The 16198-nt window shown below is 44.9% G+C and overlaps 2 protein-coding genes across 4 annotated transcripts; both read right to left on the bottom strand.

Moving 5' to 3' along the window:
• Window positions 1–1166: 1166 nt before the first annotated feature.
• Window positions 1167–10954, bottom strand: nxf1a (nuclear RNA export factor 1a). Of its 3 annotated transcripts, XM_037461693.2 has the most exons (22): window positions 10551–10954; window positions 8840–8899; window positions 8370–8574; window positions 7548–7719; window positions 7375–7458; window positions 7026–7130; window positions 6773–6853; window positions 6445–6514; window positions 6104–6192; window positions 5871–5978; window positions 5667–5776; window positions 3564–3600; window positions 3372–3440; window positions 3175–3230; window positions 2900–3007; window positions 2686–2744; window positions 2488–2603; window positions 2354–2396; window positions 2156–2234; window positions 1661–1843; window positions 1527–1587; window positions 1167–1432 (listed from the first exon to the last, which is right to left on the bottom strand). In XM_037461693.2, the coding sequence occupies exons 1-22, from the start codon at window positions 10621–10623 to the stop codon at window positions 1394–1396; spliced, it is 2007 nt and encodes a 668-aa protein (XP_037317590.1). In that variant the 5' UTR covers window positions 10624–10954; the 3' UTR covers window positions 1167–1393. The 3 variants fall into 3 exon arrangements, with proteins under 3 accessions (XP_037317590.1, XP_037317591.1, XP_037317592.1); XM_037461694.2 differs by lacking the exon at window positions 8840–8899 and having other exon boundaries at window positions 10551–10953; XM_037461695.2 differs by lacking the exons at window positions 8840–8899; window positions 10551–10954 and adding an exon at window positions 8951–9208 and having other exon boundaries at window positions 1168–1432.
• A 336-nt stretch (window positions 10955–11290) lies between these two features.
• Window positions 11291–15716, bottom strand: si:ch73-22a13.3 (inositol-trisphosphate 3-kinase B). Its single transcript, XM_037460087.2, has 8 exons — window positions 15114–15716; window positions 14868–14984; window positions 13939–14023; window positions 13527–13740; window positions 13148–13352; window positions 12943–13044; window positions 12476–12547; window positions 11291–12353 (listed from the first exon to the last, which is right to left on the bottom strand). The coding sequence occupies exons 1-8, from the start codon at window positions 15714–15716 to the stop codon at window positions 12102–12104; spliced, it is 1650 nt and encodes a 549-aa protein (XP_037315984.2). The 3' UTR covers window positions 11291–12101.
• Window positions 15717–16198: the final 482 nt, after the last annotated feature.

Raw genomic sequence — 16198 nt, 5'->3', positions numbered from 1 at the left:
GCCAGAAGGGCTGGTCTGAGTATTTCAGAAACTGCTAATCTACTGGGATTTTCACGCACAACCATCTCTAGGGTTTACAGAGAATGGTCCGAAAAAGAAAAAACATCCAGTGAGCGGCAGTTCTGTGGGCGGAAATGCCTTGTTGATGCCAGAGGTCAGAGGAGAATGGCCAGACTGGTTCGAGCTGATAGAAGGGCAACAGTGACTCAAATAACCACCCGTTACAACCAAGGTGGGCATAAGAGCATCTCTGAACGCACAGTACGTCGAACTTTGAGGCAGATGGGCTACAGCAGCAGAAGACCACACCGGGTGCCACTCCTTTCAGCTAAGAACAGGAAGCTGAGGCTACAATTTGCACAAGCTCATCGAAATTGGACAATAGAAGATTGGAAAAACGTTGCCTGGTCTGATGAGTCTCGATTTCTGCTGCGACATTCGGATGGTAGGGTCAGAATTTGGCGTCTACAACATGAAAGCATGGATCCATCCTGCCTTGTATCAACGGTTCAGGCTGGTGGTGGTGGTGTCATGGTGTGGGGAATATTTTCTTGGCACTCTTTGGGCCCCTTGGTACCAATTGTGCATCGTTGCAACGCCACAGCCTACCTGAGTATTGTTGCTGACCATGTCCATCCCTTTATGACCACAATGTACCCAACTTCTGATGGCTACTTTCAGCAGGATAAAGCGCCATGTCATAAAGCTGGAATCATCTCAGACTGGTTTCTTGAACATGACAATGAGTTCGCTGTACTCAAATGGCCTCCACAATCACCAGATCTCAATCCAATAGAGCATCTTTGGGATGTGGTGGAACGGGAGATTCGCATCATGGATGTGCAGCCGACAAATCTGCGGCAACTGTGTGATGCCATCATGTCAATATGGACCAAACTCCCTGAGGAATGCTTCCAGCACCTTGTTGAATCTATGCCACGAAGAATTGAGGCAGTTCTGAAGGCAAAAGGGGGTCCAACCCGTTACTAGCATGGGGTACCTAATAAAGTGGCCGGTGAGTGTAGAACTTCAGTATCAATGGTCCTTTATGCCACTTAGCTGTGGGGACGAAACGGTGTGATTGAACTCATATTTGCATTTTCTTTCAGAAGCCTCTAAAGTTAAAGAACCTCCACACTCAATACATTGTTCTTATTGTGGCTTAAGTGAAATGTATCAGTTGTGTTGCAAAATATTTTTATTATTAAACAAACAAAAACAAGTTACACCATTGGCTATGTGTTTTTATTCCTATGAAAACATGTAGTGATTTCTATACAAACGACCAAAAACTTAGATCACAACAGCCAAAAATGGTCTCATAACATCCTTCAAGTCAAACAGTTGGCTGTTAACACTAAATAGTAAACTTGATAAACATTTTTAATAAAACTCATTTTAAGAAGGCAACATCGGGGATCTTGCCATCAGTCTGGGAAAAGAAAGGAAAAAGCATTTCAGAATCTTGCTTAATGAAAAATGACACCTTTATAGTGATCCAGAGGGACAAATATAATTGGTATTACCTGTAACTGAGTGAAAACTTGTGCTGCTCGGTTGAAATCCCACTCGTTGTCTTGCAGACACCTGCAACAGAATAACGGTTAATGTAGATATATTAAATTAAGCAAATAATGTATGTAAAAAGAAAAACACTTACTTTTGGGACCATTCCAGGTTCATGCCAGACTTTTGCGAGAAGGCTGTGAGCATCTCCTGCTGAGGCGCAGTGAGGGTGGGGACGGGGCTGGAAGATGGAGTCGGAGCAGGAGCCACGAAGGCGCGGCGGATCTCCTCTGTTGTGGCCATCCGGATGAAAAGCTGGTCGTTCACAATGCACAGACTGCAGCACAAGAGGTGAGTTTTTGCAGTATAGCTTTTTTTAATGAACCACCTTTTCATTATTTGTTCTACTGTTGTTTTGCGGTGGGCTCCCTGGTTTATTTTAGATTAGTGTAGGAAAAAAAAAAAAAAAAAAAAAAAAAAAGTTATCCCAGTTGGACTCAAAGCGAACGATCATCATTCTCTACAGCCTAAATTTTATGGATGTTACAAAGCAGCGTTTACTCATTTAGTATTATGACTTTTCCTCTGGGAAAATGTGAAGGACAATAGGAATACAATTCAAACCGTTGGGAGCTCAGTAAAAACATACCCAGAATTCCCTGCCGGAACTGTGACGAAGACTCGAGAGAAAGCCATGGTGGACTCTCGGGATTTACCATCAACAGCAACTGAAAAACAAACAGGAGCAACATGAAAGCAACACTACCTATACAAATCAAAAGCAACACTACCTATTCTTGCAGTGAATGTGAAAGAAATATAAAATCATGATTGACCACCAACTCACCTTCTTTGAAGACTCCGCTCACAGTGAAAGACAGCAGTGTGTTCTGTTTTAAAAAAACAAAAAATAATTAAAATAGATTACCTACACAGACAGAAGACTAACGACAAGTGCTGACAGAACAAACATGATCTCACTGTGAAGGTGTTAACGTCGACGATAAAGGAGGCGATGTCGTGCTGAGTTTTCGGCAACTCGTTGATGAAAGCCACCACGTTCAGCCGTGTGTGCTTTAGAAGTCGAAACCGCACCGCTAAGAGAAGCAATAAAATCAAAAAGGAGAACATCAGGAGGAATCTCAAATCACAGGTCAACAGCTTGGCAGGTAAACTCACTTGTGTCTTTGATTCTCTTCAGGTTTCGAGTGTCTTTGTGATACTCTCCAAGACTGCTCCTATATAAAAAATAAGGTGGAGGGACAGATTGTCGCCATGTGAATACAGACAAGAGTTAATTACTTGGTCCTCTGAAAATAACATCTGAGGTAACACTGAAACAAGGTTGTTCAGTATTACACAAGCCCAAAAGTGTGTCTTTGTGGGCGCTTACCTTGAGGGGTTCTGGGTGGTGTATGGTGTTGTGAGGGATAGCGATGCTCCGTCATGGTAAGCATCCAGGAGAGGCTGTCTGTTCCCAGAGTCGTATATGCTGTAGTACCTAGAAACAGTCACACCGTTTGTTCCTGCTTCTCCTGGGGTTTTGTTCTTGCATACAACTCTTATGGAAAGTGTTAAAAGCAGTACTGGTACAAACCCAACCGCCAACAAGGCAGTGATCAATGGAATGTTACCCATAGATTATTTTAAAAAATAACAGAAACTCACTGCGCCAGGAACCGAAGTATGAGGACCTTAATTTCATCAGAGCCAAAGTAGCTGCCCTGTGATTGTCAATAATAATAAACAAGCATTTGTCAGGTACAACAAGGGGACAGTAACTTCCTGTGTCACATATTCCAGAATCCATATAAAAATATATAACTGATAAGATCAAATGTATCACACAAGACCAAATAAGTTACCTTGCAGGGGGGGATAACGGTTGGCGTTTCCACATCAAATCCAATGGGTGGGGGGAGGTCATGACCATCCTAAAAAGAAACCACAGGTGAATAAAGATGCATCGAGGAGAAATTAGCACTGGCAGACTGATTTGATTGAATCCCAATAAGGATAATCGAGATGAAGTGAGGATGACTGACTAGTGGACTTACCAGTTTGAGAAGTCGGGGAAACCTCTGCCTCACAGCACTGGTATGGAAAAGAAATTAAGAGCAGGATAGTTATACAACTGCACTACAGAAATAAATCATGCTCACTGATGAAGATGACACCATCAGTCACACCTGGAGACACATTTGTTCTCATTTTGTGACTTTCAGTCTTCCTTTTTAAACTGACAAACTGATTTGGGGAGAATACAGTCATGTATAGACAAATGGATGCAGTTGGACGACAACCAGCGCCAGAAGCAGTTTACGGTTTGTATTACAGGTACATTTAACACATTTGTAAATGAACTATCATTTACGTCTTCATCCTTCAAGTTTATAATGCTCCATTCAAAAACTCTCCCACCCCAAAGTGTACTTACCAGTAGGTATACTCACCCTCTCCCCCAACATGGAGGTACACAGAGATCTGACACAGGGAAGCAACATAAGCACACTTTTTCTAGCCCATACATGCAGAGACCCACAATCTACCACATTGCACTGAAACCAGTAAACAACAACTGGCCTCAGAGTGAGCTGGACCAGCATTCCCACCACGCATCCCATTGCCTTCCCATCAGTGAAGCACCTCAAAGCCTCTATTGACTTTGAAGCGATGGGTCTTCATGCGTAAGCATTTTCGATCTGAATTTAGAGCCACGCCTCTGGCTGCAGGGGGACTCAATACGCAGTGGAATACAGTAAGAATTCTAAATTCTGCTCGCAAATAAGCTCACTTTTGAGCTTACTTGTACTGGTCACAGACATCAGAAGTTTTTCCACGTATTTCTCATTTGAATAATTTCAAAACTGGACTTCGATGTCCAGTTCAGAATCAGTTGCCCTCAGAAGTTAATTACAGGCATTTGCCAAACTCTCCACTTCCTTGACTGAACAGCAGAGACCCATTCAAGGGCGAAGACAACAAACTTTGTGGAAGAGACTGACTGCTGTCTCTGTGCGGCCCTTCAGTGGTCATGGGTAATGACACGTATCCCTCTCCGCCTCAGCGCAACCGCTGTTTCTGTCAAGCCCCACCGTCTCAATTTCTCCTCATCGTGTTCTCAGTGAGTCAGTGCTCATGGTGAATGAGGCCGAGTAATCGTGACTGTGCCTGCCTTAGGTTGTCCCGGGGTTTCCAGGTGGGATCTTACCCGTCATGGGCTATCCAGCCTTCCATACTCGCCTCTCACAGGGGGGTGTTGTGGGGGGGCAGAGTGGGCAACGGTGCTAAGAGGGGAGGGGAAATCAGTGGCTGTGGACCTTGTTTCCTTGTTTTGCCAAAACATCTGTCAAGACAATTGTGGATTGCCCTCTCTGCAATAGGAACCTACACTGGTATGCAGCACTGTTCAAGATTGTTGTTGTGGTCGATTCATCTTTTTTGGGAACAGTTCACAGTACATTGTGTTCAAGGGTTGTCAAGCAGAAAATGTTTTAGTTTTTTTCTTCTTCTTCTTTAAGTGGTTATTGTTGGAGTTACACATAAAGAGCAATGTGATCGTTTTGCAATAGTTTATGGGATAAATAATCAGGAGGTCAGCGGGGGAGTGCTGGGCACAGCATCACAGAGAAGCAGACAGTTGACCAAAGCTTGAAAAGACGTCCCCCAGAGAAGCCGACTAACAGGCAAAGAGGATGGCTGCTCAAACTGAGAAGATTCTAGGCAAGCTGAAAGGAAAATAATGTTGAGGTGCATCAGGGTTAGAGGTCCGCTCTGCAACTTTTTTAAAATAAGAAATGTTTAGTTAATTGTGTGAAAATGAGATGGTACTCAACAGAGGGAGGAACCGTGTGAGAATTTGCACGTCTCCTTTTTTCCATTTCTCTTTCCACACAAGTATACAAAAACACAGCGAACGAATGGTTAATGTCAGTTGCTCTGCTCCAAATGTTCACCCACGACTCCTGAAGCAATGGTTTTGGTTATTGTATCGGCCTTTGACCCACCCACGCACATATACACCCACAAAGCCTGGCTTGATCCTCTGTCGTAGCACGCTGCTGTATATTTGTCAAACAAGACTACTTGGACGCTAGTCTTGTCACACCACTGTGTCCTCTCAATTTTCTCCCCTCAGCCCCCCAAAATCGCTGACTGACCTGATGTACGAGGCCTGGTCCTTAAAGAAGTCACACAGAGGGTTCCTGTTCAGCCACAGCTCCACCAGCTTCAGGCCTTTTATCTTGTCCAGCTCCCGGTCCGACTTCAGCTGGACGGTTGGTGGGAGAAGAGCACTCATGAATCAAACCGCGTCAAAAAGGTCTGGTTATTGTTCGGTTAATCAACTGAGCAGTCAATCTCACCTCGTTGTGGGACAAGTTGAGTGTCTTCAGATTAGGCGCCTTGGAAACCAAATCAGTGAGTTCATCCAGTTTGTGAATGCGGTTGTTGCTGAGGTTTAAGCCTGTCAGCTGGGAAAACACACAGCGTGAGTGAATTCAATTTGACCCAGCTACCACGTGCACACTCGTCATGGCAGCAGTAAATAGTACTTATTACTTAATGTAACAGGAACATATATCAAAAACATCTTTACCTCTGGAATGTTTTCCTCGATAATCTTGATGACAGCTTCCATGTTTGTCTTCCTATTTAAGATTACTTCAATGTTTTGGGAAACCAGGTCTGTCGGGTAAAAAAGGAGTCAATAAAAACAGTCAACAAATATAGCAAAATAATCTGTAGCAACAATGTTAAAAAAAAAGTTGTAGTGAACATCAAGAATCAAGAACATTTATTGCCAAAATAAGTTGGACATACAAGGAATTTGACATGGCGGTTGATGCATAACATGGACAGTTTTTAGCAAATAAACACAAACATGAAATGGGTCCAACATATGATTGGAGTTTGAGAGGGAAGGGAGAGCATCATCACCTGGGTCTGTTCGGATGTTGTTCAAGTCCAGTGCTTGCTGGGAGCCATCAAAACGTTTTGCCATGCATTGCTGTGCCAAGAGTAAAAAACAACAACATGTTTTCATTTAAACAGCAAAAAATGCATAAAATGAATGATACCCTGGTTACTTTAAGGGCTAGCAATTAAACTTGTACACATCGCTGCAATCTTCTTTATTTCCCTTTGAGTTTGTATATTTTAAAAAAAAGGCTACAATAATAGAGATTCAAAACATGTAGGTTTAAAAATCCGTATTTGCAAGACTTCAGCAACGCCAAAAATGCTTCAGCCCCCACAGCTCGCTCACCCTCAGGTGCTCCAAGTGTTCAGGCTTCAGCTCAGTGATGAGGAAGGAGGGTGGAGCGCTCGGGTTGACGTGTACTTCCACCTGGAAGAAACAAATAACACACGGCATGATGGAACATAGTAAATAAGAGATGTGTTGTACACACACGTTTTAATATTTATGCTGTTATCAATAGTCGGATGTTACATGTACAAAGACTGGTCATTTTGGATTAAAAAATTCTGGAAAAAATACGATTTATAAAAATGCTTACCTTATAGCCATCCGTGTCCGTGATCTTGTGAGAACATTTGTGCAAGGCAGTGGCAACAGAGGAATCATCCACATAGAAATGGACCCTGTTGTGTTCAACATGGTACTGTACAGACAGGGGAGAAATAAAATAAATTCATATATACAACAATTTAAGTCTTTAACCAAAATGTCCTTCAAATCGGGGAGCTGGAAACTGATTCCAATTTTTTACCAGCAGGGAAGAATTATAAATAAAAAAGCAGAAATATCTGTGACCATAACGTAAAGCACATGCGTGCATTTGAAAGACTACCTATTAAAAATCAATATCCTTCTACCTGGTAATCATAAGACAGTGTTGAACCTACCTGCACAGGTGTGTATGGAACAGTACATATGTTCTGAAGGGCAGGCAACAACCATTTCTTGTCATATTTTCTTCCATGCGGTATCTGTCAAAGAGACACGACCAAACATGAGTCCTTTAACAGCTTACACAGTAGAAACATTAACGTTGTGGAGAAAGGGTTACAATACGCACTGTCACTTTGAACCAGCCCGACCGGCTCCTCCCTCCTCCACCATTGCCAGCACCACCTCTGTCTCCTCCTCTAAAGCCACCTCCTCTACCACCTCCGCCCCCTTTGCCTTGTCGCCGGTCTCTGTCAAAGCGGCCATCTCCTCCTTTCCGAAAAGGCCTCCCGTATGGGTTACTAGAAAATAGAAAACAAGGATATCTATTAAAACTGTACTGCATCAACCAGTCTCAACCACAGGGACAACACAGTTCCCTTTACTAGTCCACTTCCTGCCTCACAAAACATCCAAGCAGTCCTTTTCCAGGGATACCGTGTCACGGCCTATGAAATTGTTGTCCATCAAGTTTTTGTGACACGTCATCATTTGTAACCCAAACTACTTCACATAAAAGGGGAATTTATAGCTACATTTGTGAAGGAAAACAATAATTTAATGAAATTAAATTATTATTTAAAATAATTTATTAAAATAATTTCAGTAATGTTGCAATTTCAGAATTTGCAACAGGCAGAGATTTCTAACAAAAGTCAAAATCAATGCGTGGTCGATGAGTCACCAATAAGATCAAATTAAAAAAAGCCCCATGATATCAGTCTTAAATGACTTCGAGTTTTGAGGCCCGTTCTGAGAGGGTTGATGACATACAGTGGTTTCGATATTCTGAAAGCAGCTTAAAAAGCAAGTTCCTTCTCTTCCTGTGACTGACTGACTGTGTATGCCTCCACGTGGTTGAAACAGATCCACAAGAAATGATTCACATCTTGTCGTTTGTGGGTCCCAACTATTATTAGAACTACTAAAAGAAGAGAAAAAAGCCACTTACAATCTGTGCTGGGAGCTGTTGTCCTGGGAGCTGTCACTCATAGTTACATCAATATCGTCAAGCCTCGACCTTGGGCCCGGACCCCCGAAGCCTACAGAGTGGCCCCCCCTCTGGCGGTCTCTGCGGGACCTGTCATATGACCGACCCTTGTGGGACCCTCTGCCTTTACGGCTGCGAACTTGCGGTGCGGTTCTGTCGTCATGCTCTGAGAAAGGGGAGTTAAAAAGATGTCAGTTTTGATTTACGTTTAAAAAAAATATTATTTTAATAATAAATTGCATCAACAAATGACTCAAAACCGGCACAACTTTACTTACATCTTTCTGTATTATGAGTTTACTTTTCACTGCAATCTTTTCTTTTAAAACAATGCGGAAAACACTTAAATAGTGCTAATGAAGCACTGGGTAAATACGGTATCAAGTAACAAAAAGATCTCCGAGGTGGGGGCGGCGCAGATATGATTTTACCTTGAAGGGACATGCAACCAGAGCTCATGACCTCTCTCCTCACCACAAAGTCCGCTCGGTCTGATGGTACAAGTGGCACATAATATGTCACATTAACGTGAAGCCTCTTACCGTTGTAGTAATGTCCGCTGTCCGCCATGTTTAAAACACACAGCCCTCGCAGTAAATTATAAAGTGGTGCTTCGTTTCGCTCTTTTACGAAACAAAAACGCTATGTCCCCAAGTCGGCGAGTCTTTGTGTGAGAGGAAACACAAAGGCGAGCACAACGTGACCGGAGTGTGCGTGTGTGTGTTCTTTAACTAGCTGGCGGCTATGCTAACTGCGGCGCGTTGCCGAGAAGACAACGGAAATACAACGCTGTCTTTAGTTCACGTCAGATTCTCTTCCGGGACATAAAAACAGTGTGGGAAATTCAAACATCCAATGCAATCTTCAAACTATGCGATCAGCGGTAAAATGTCAAACAACAATGTGGAAGACCTGAACGCATCAAAATATTAAAGTGTAGGATGTTGCAATTGTCGGCTTCGATGTTAATTTTGATGGCTAGCTAGCTAGCTAGCGTACCCTAAGCTAGTTAGCTCCTACCTAGCTCCAAAGATATTAGCTACCTAGCTTAACCAAATTGGGCCTGGAGGTTTTCTGTACCGTGAAAATTAAACGGAGCATCACCAGGCATAATGAACGGAGGCCTCGGCACTCAATTTCTCGTCTAACGTTACAAACTCACCATAATGACACTTTAATAGCATTAAGTGTCTGTAGGTTGTATTTATACACAGAGACAAACGAAGACAGCAGTCATTTAACCTGGTATCAGTTTTTTTTTTAAACAAACGTCCATCTGTAGACTAGTTCACAAACAAATCATCAGTTTTGACATTACAAATATATTAACTACCTCAAGAATGTTTCAGAGTCCTTAAATATAACGTTACACCTCCCGTGTATAAATATATGGTTTGTACACGTCATATTAAATCATTGTCTCTTATTATTAATTTATAGTCTGATCAAATACGATGCGTCGTTAAGATATATATATATATATCCAGTGTGCACCACACACATTCTACATCTACTGCCTATTATGTAATAATAATGTATTTTACTTGGTTAATTCCAAATACATTCAAATCTAAAAGTAATTTAATCATTCATTCATTTTAAATACGTTTAGGCTGAAATTGAAATAAAAGATCTGCATATAAAATGAAACTGATTATCAGACATACTAGCTGCTGACCGAATGTCCAATCCTACAGCACACCTGTTGAGTTTTCTAATAAACTAAACTAAAAATAGGGAAATAAAAGCAGGACAATATGTATCGTCCGCCACTCAGTGATGCATATCTCCCCCCATGCTCCAGTAGAAGAAGCACAAACCAAACCAAAAGGGTGAGGGTCATGCAGCAGTGCATGCGATTAATGTAACTCAGGTTAATGACTCGACATGTGCTTTTACTGCTATGACAAGTAAAAATGGCTGCCGTGAGGGTCAGTTTGAGGTCCGCAGCAAGACCTCAAACTGACCCTCACGGCAGCCATTTTTAAACAAGTTGTATTTGATTTTAAACCAGTCAGAGGTGTCCCTGTGGAAGTATATTCTACTAACAGCTGAACACACGTGCCTCCACTGGACTCGGGACAATAGAGGCTAACGGGCTGTGAACTTGGGTGTAAGGCCTAATCAGCGAACAACACCTACCGTCATCCAACACATGCGTCACCACGGCTAGGTTCGGGTAGCTTCTCTCCGATACAACCACACGACGAGCCATGCCGTAGAACTCCTCCGTTTCAACCGTTTGGGACACTGTCGGAAAAATGTACTCTTGTTGATACGAAAAAGACGGTTCAAAACTAAGACGCTTCAGAGGCCCCGTGAAGTATCATGTTAGCTAACGTTGAGTTAGCTGGACTTCCACGGTTGCTTTGCAAAGCGTTAAGCTAGCTAGTAGCCGTTAGCGTCGAGCCTCTCCTTAACGACACTATCGATCGATATTTACCGATCGGGTACCTAAACCCACTTCACGAGTAGTAATATTTTTATCCGTGATGCCGAGTTCCACGATCACTTCTGAGTAAGTTTTCCGTCCCCGCTGCGGTTCCTCGGCGTGTCCCGCTCACATTTCTTCAACACGGCGCCACCTGGTGGTTTATCCTGCGCGCGGTGAAAAGCTTTCATACTAAAGGAAATATAACTGCAGAATACAGTTTATCATGTCCCCCCAATTCACAGCAGCACGTGATTAAATTGTGACTTAAGGATTGTACACAGGATTGCACATTTATGGTAAATTGTGTGCTGCCGACGAATTGTGCGCAGTATAGAAGTGTGTCTGATATTTGGTCCTCGGTGGTAGAACGAAAAAAACACATTTGAGATGAAAAATAAGTCTTCAAAATGACCACAAATGTGAATTAAGCAATTGGGAGTCTTTGATGACAATAAGCTCTTTTTCTGAAAATCCATTGTTTTATTTTGTTTTGTCTGGAACCTGTCTGGAAGTGTCAGGGGCAACAATGCAGCATTTCACAAGTTTTGTTTTTGAATGCACAGCAGTTACCGTTATAACAACTTCAATGGAGAAATGGTCAAATCAAGTGCGAAGCAAACCATCTTTTTGCACACAATGTGTTATTTAGCACGTTTACCACTCAGAGCAATAAGTCACTCTCAACTGACAGGGATCCGGGTTGTGGAATTTTTTCCCCATTCTTTTGATTGCCTCTGTTTGAAGATTACAGCTCTGTAACCTATTGGTGACTCATACGGGTGGACGGTTTCTGGGTGTTAGTTGCGTGTACTTCTAGAGAACGAAAGGACAGAAGCAATCATTGTTCTTTTCACTCAGCTTGGTCTCATTTATAAACCATGACGCTGCTAAGCCCAAGAGGGTTTCCTTTGTGGCTGTAAACTAATAACCAGAGATTTTACAGACCAGCTGAAGGACATTTTGTTTTTGGTCCTCTGTGAAATAAATAGGTTGAGGGTTGTGGAGGGGAAGTATTCTATTCAGAACTGTGGCCACTGTAGTACATACCAGATGTACAAATGCAGAGTCAGTTTCCTGCAGACTTGAACTGATTCATACCACGATCGCTCCTCATTCTAAGCACACAAAGACAGATTCCTGTCAATAGAAATCCTCCTCTTCTTGTGAACGAGTCAGTCGAAAGTTCAAAGTGTCCCACCATCGGTTTTGTCCACGTGACCCCCCCCCCTGAATTTGAGTGTTGTGTGTATTGGCGTGTCTCATGCAACGCTGCCGTCCTCCCCACAGCTGTGCTCCTGCTGCCAGGAGGCCACGCTGATGGCCTGGCTCAGAGACGTGATGAGGGAGGTCAGACCGATGAGGTAGCCGTCCTCCCTGCTCCCTTCAGCCCACGGGATGTTGTGTCTGAGCCGGCTCGCGTCCGACACCGGAGTCGTCTTGGCAAAGTCTATCATCCACACGCTGGCCCTGCTGCTGTGGTCGTGGACGAAGAGGAGCGAGCTGCCAATCACCTGATCGGGTCAAAGAAAGAGATGATGATGATGTCAGCCCAAGCGCCTCCGGGTTCAATGTGGTTTTAATACAATCGGAGGCAGAATTGAACAAGAAAAGAAACGTCTCTGTTTAAACCGACCTCATGGGTTCTGAAAAACAATGAGTTCTTCAGTGCATCGCTCAGGGCCAGCAGTCTGGAGTGGTAGGCCTTCTGAGAGCACACACGAGCACAGGGGGGTTTAGCACACATCGCAGGCCGCATAACAAACTGAGGGGAAAGCATGTGGTGAAATGACAGCAAGTCCGTAACAGGGATTAGGGAAGAAAAGAAGGAGAATTAGAGGACTTACAACTTTTTCAGTTGCTGTTTTTTTTGTTTAGTTTTTTTCCTAATTTAAAACTCTTCAAGGCGATGGCCTCCGGTGATTGTGTTGAGGTGTTTACAGCAAGCATTGATGCATTGGTTGTGTTTTCTGAAGCTGAATTTGGATGGATTGGGTTTTCACTCACTTCTTTTATTCTAGGTTTGTATTTTGCAAATTATTATACAATTTAGGGTGGTTTATTAGCGGCGTAACTAGTGTTTTCATAACGGATGGAACTGACCAGGATCTCCAGCTGTCGCCTGGTGAAGAACAGCAGGGCCTCCGTGACCTGAGCCAAAGTCATAATTTTCCTGAAGTCCCGTTGGACACTTCCATCCTCGGTCTGGCAAGAAGAACACAACAGCACAGATTTGTTATTGAGAATCTGATAAACGGTAAATATGATCTTTGAGTTGTGCAGGGTTTTCATTGGCCTTCAACCCCACCATGATGCCTTCGATCCTGAAGCCCAGTGTGGACGTGGAGCTGGTCGTGTCCTTCCACTGAAGGTACCGGGACTTGGTCACGCCTCCTTGTTCATGTTCCTCGGCTGATGGAGCGGACGGGTCTATTTTCACCATCTTCTGGTACATATCACTCCGCGGGGTGGCGTTAGTCCGGGCTTTGACCAGCTCCTCCTCCTGGTATGTACTGAGAAGGAAACTCATGTTGTACATACATAAAACATATTCATTTTCACTAACATCAGCCCCGTCCGAACACAACGGCACTCATTTCTACACGATCAGTTAGTGTCATTTCTACACGGTCAGTTAGTGTCCGGCATCACTGGTCCAGTGTCCTCGGGCAGAAAGATAAACCCACCGGACTCCCATCTTGCAGTCCATGATGACTGGTTTCCTCAGGCCACTCAGCAGGTCCTCCAGGCGGATGTAGCAGAGCTCCCCCTTGGTGACCAAGCCGTGGTACTGAGGGACGAAGGGTCTCAGCGGGTCCCGCATCAGGCAGTCCAGGCAATTCGCCTCCACCTCGCTGTAGAGTTTCAACACCTCCCCTCCCTCACTGAGCTGAAGGGAACCTGGCAGCCGCAGGGCAGGGAGTAACAAAGTCAGTCAGATATCATCATTAGTGGTGGGATTTGTAGGTTTAAACACCAGTGGTCTTCTATGAGATGCTTTGACCAGTAATTATATATATATATATGTACAGGCACACGGAGTAATATAGAGAGTGTAGTAAACACGGTAGTGACTGAGGAGGTTTGGGGTGCACGTGCCTTGATGTCCAGCCAGCTGGACCCAGGAGCTTTGCCGCCGCAGCGACCAGTGCATCATGGTCATGTAGGCTTTCCAGGAGCGGCACTGAGGCACAAAACAACAGCAGATTATGTGCACGTCTGCATGCAAGACAAACGGGGCGTAGAGCCTTTCCCAGCATGCATTGTTTTTAAAGTAGAAAATTATGTTCACCTGCAGGCTCAGCAATATTTCATTTGTCATTTATATGCATGTAAGTGTAAAATAGGGGTTTACGGGGTCCAATGTAGCGCGACATTAGCGTATCATTAAGGCCCACCATGTGACCGAGGGGCTTCAGTTGGGAAACGCCTTCTAGGTCCTCCGTGCACGTGAGAAACTGTTAAGAGGTGCGTCCGGTGTTTAGGGGACAGCACGCAGGCGCGAAAGCTAAGTTCTGTTTTGTATATACACAAAACAGCCACCACAAGACAAAGGCATGAATCGTCAAAACAACAAACAAGGGAAGGCACAGCGGACCGAGCATGCTCAGTAGAGGCACTGTGCCAAAATGATGAAGTTTGTGGAGGGTACGACTTCTAATTGCAGATGTTTACAAGAGCTCATGTTCCTGGTATAATGTTTTAAAAATGCATATGTTTCTCAGGTCATTGAATGATAATTTATTACTTGTATTCAGTCCTTACAGGCTTACACTTCCTCCCCCCCGACTGATCCCTTCTGCTTCCATATCTGCAGCTGCAGCAGACAGGTATGCAAATGCTATTCAAATCTGACTTTGTCAAAGTCCTCTTTCAAGCCAATGCAAATGTACCGGGGCCAAATGTGCACAGAACAGTTAAGAAATACAGCCTCAGTGAGCCTCTTCTGTGCAGAACCCCAGCAGCCAGAGGCACAGAAGTAATGCCGGACTGGTTGCATAAAACAACCCCTGAATATCGAGTCTCACCTTCCTGAACGCCATCCTCTTTGAGCCGACATCTTCTCCCTCGCTGAACACCTCATCGCTCTCTGCTGAGGAGAAGTTGACGGAGGAGCAGGAGGAGGTGGAGGAGACCTGCAGAAGCTTGGAGAGGATTGGATGCGGGGAGGACCACTCTCTCATTCCCGCCACCTGCTCGGCCTCTTCGCCCTCCCCCTCTGGGGTCTCCCCTCCCCCCTCCTTCCCCTCCTCCTCGTCCTCCTCCTCCTCCACCTCTGCCGCTGCCATGGGAGACATCTTCCTCTCTCCATCCTGTTCTTCTTTTCCGTGGGCCTCTAAACCGGAGTTCCTCCCCCTCCAGTGTTTCCAGCTGCTTTTTGGGGACAGCACGCACTCCGTCTCCCCTCCACTCCCTTCTACGCTTCTCTTTCCGCTCCACCTCGCCCTCTCCCAACCGTCCGTGTCCGCCTCGTGGCTCCCCCAGAGCCGCTCCTTCCTCCTCATCCTCCATTTGGCCTTCGCCTCATCCCTGGCTCGCTTTGCGCTCAGTTCAAAGTGCTCTCTTTCCTCCGTGCCTCGTGTGACTGGATTCTCGTGCTTCCTCGTCCCGTCGCTGGGATCTGGATTGATTGGACCGTCCCCCTCGCCGTCCTCCCCGAGTCCCCCTATACACTGGCTGTAAGGTGGGAAACTTTTTGTGGACTTCAGCCTGGGTCTGGATCTCACTCGGTGCCTCCTGCCGCTGCCGGACGGGTTCTCACCAATTGTCATCTGTTGGTGCATCTCATCTGACAGCGCGGCAGAGAAGTCCTCGGCCACAGTTGGCTGGCTGTGTGTCTCCGTCCCCCCCGCTGGGTTCTGATCAGTTGTGTCCATCCTGGAGTTTCAGCGCAGAATCTACTCAACGGGGTGCTCATACAAAACAAGGAAATGTTTACGCTCTCCGTATGTTTGTCTGATGACAATTCCCTAAGCAATAAATTGAAGATGTCCCCAGGTCACATGGAATGTGTGTCCGTCTCACCTTGTGTTTCCCTCCCCGCAAAGAAGCCGTGTGCCAGCGAGCAGCGTCCCTCTCTCATTCTCTCAGCTCGTGCCTTGTTTTGCATGCAGTGATGTCATGAAGCTTCCAAAAGCTTCCAGAGGACATCCAGGAATGAGTGCACGTAGAGGGAGGCGCTCTCCCCCCCCCCCTCAAACCCCCCCCCACACACACACTGTAGTTCCTGCCCCCAAATCTCCCCCCCCCAACACAGAACAAATCGCACCGCCTTAATTGCCAAAAAGCACAAGGGATGGTGTTCTTTGAAAAAACCTGACCTGACCACACAATCAAACAAGATACACATTTTTCAAAG

This window comes from Pungitius pungitius, chromosome 2, assembly GCF_949316345.1.
Source record: "Pungitius pungitius chromosome 2, fPunPun2.1, whole genome shotgun sequence".
Taxonomy (NCBI): Eukaryota; Metazoa; Chordata; class Actinopteri; order Perciformes; family Gasterosteidae; genus Pungitius; species Pungitius pungitius.
Note: the sequence above shows the minus strand (reverse complement) of the source record. Positions and strands in the feature narration are given on the sequence as shown.

Excerpts from the sequence above, each read along its gene's own strand:
- si:ch73-22a13.3 (XM_037460087.2), bottom strand. The coding sequence starts at position 15,716 with ATGGACACAACTGATCAGAACCCAGCGGGGGGGACGGAGACACACAGC. Across the intron at positions 13,353-13,526 it reads GACTGCAAGATGGGAGTCCG|TACATACCAGGAGGAGGAGC; the intron begins GTGGGTTTATCT and ends TTTCCTTCTCAG. Across the intron at positions 12,354-12,475 it reads TGTTTTTCAGAACCCATGAG|GTGATTGGCAGCTCGCTCCT; the intron begins GTCGGTTTAAAC and ends TGACCCGATCAG.
- nxf1a (XM_037461693.2), bottom strand. The coding sequence starts at position 10,623 with ATGGCTCGTCGTGTGGTTGTATCGGAGAGAAGCTACCCGAACCTAGCC. Across the intron at positions 8,575-8,839 it reads TGGTTGCATGTCCCTTCAAG|AGCATGACGACAGAACCGCA; the intron begins GTAAAATCATAT and ends CCCCTTTCTCAG. Across the intron at positions 1,588-1,660 it reads AACCTGGAATGGTCCCAAAA|GTGTCTGCAAGACAACGAGT; the intron begins GTAAGTGTTTTT and ends ATTCTGTTGCAG.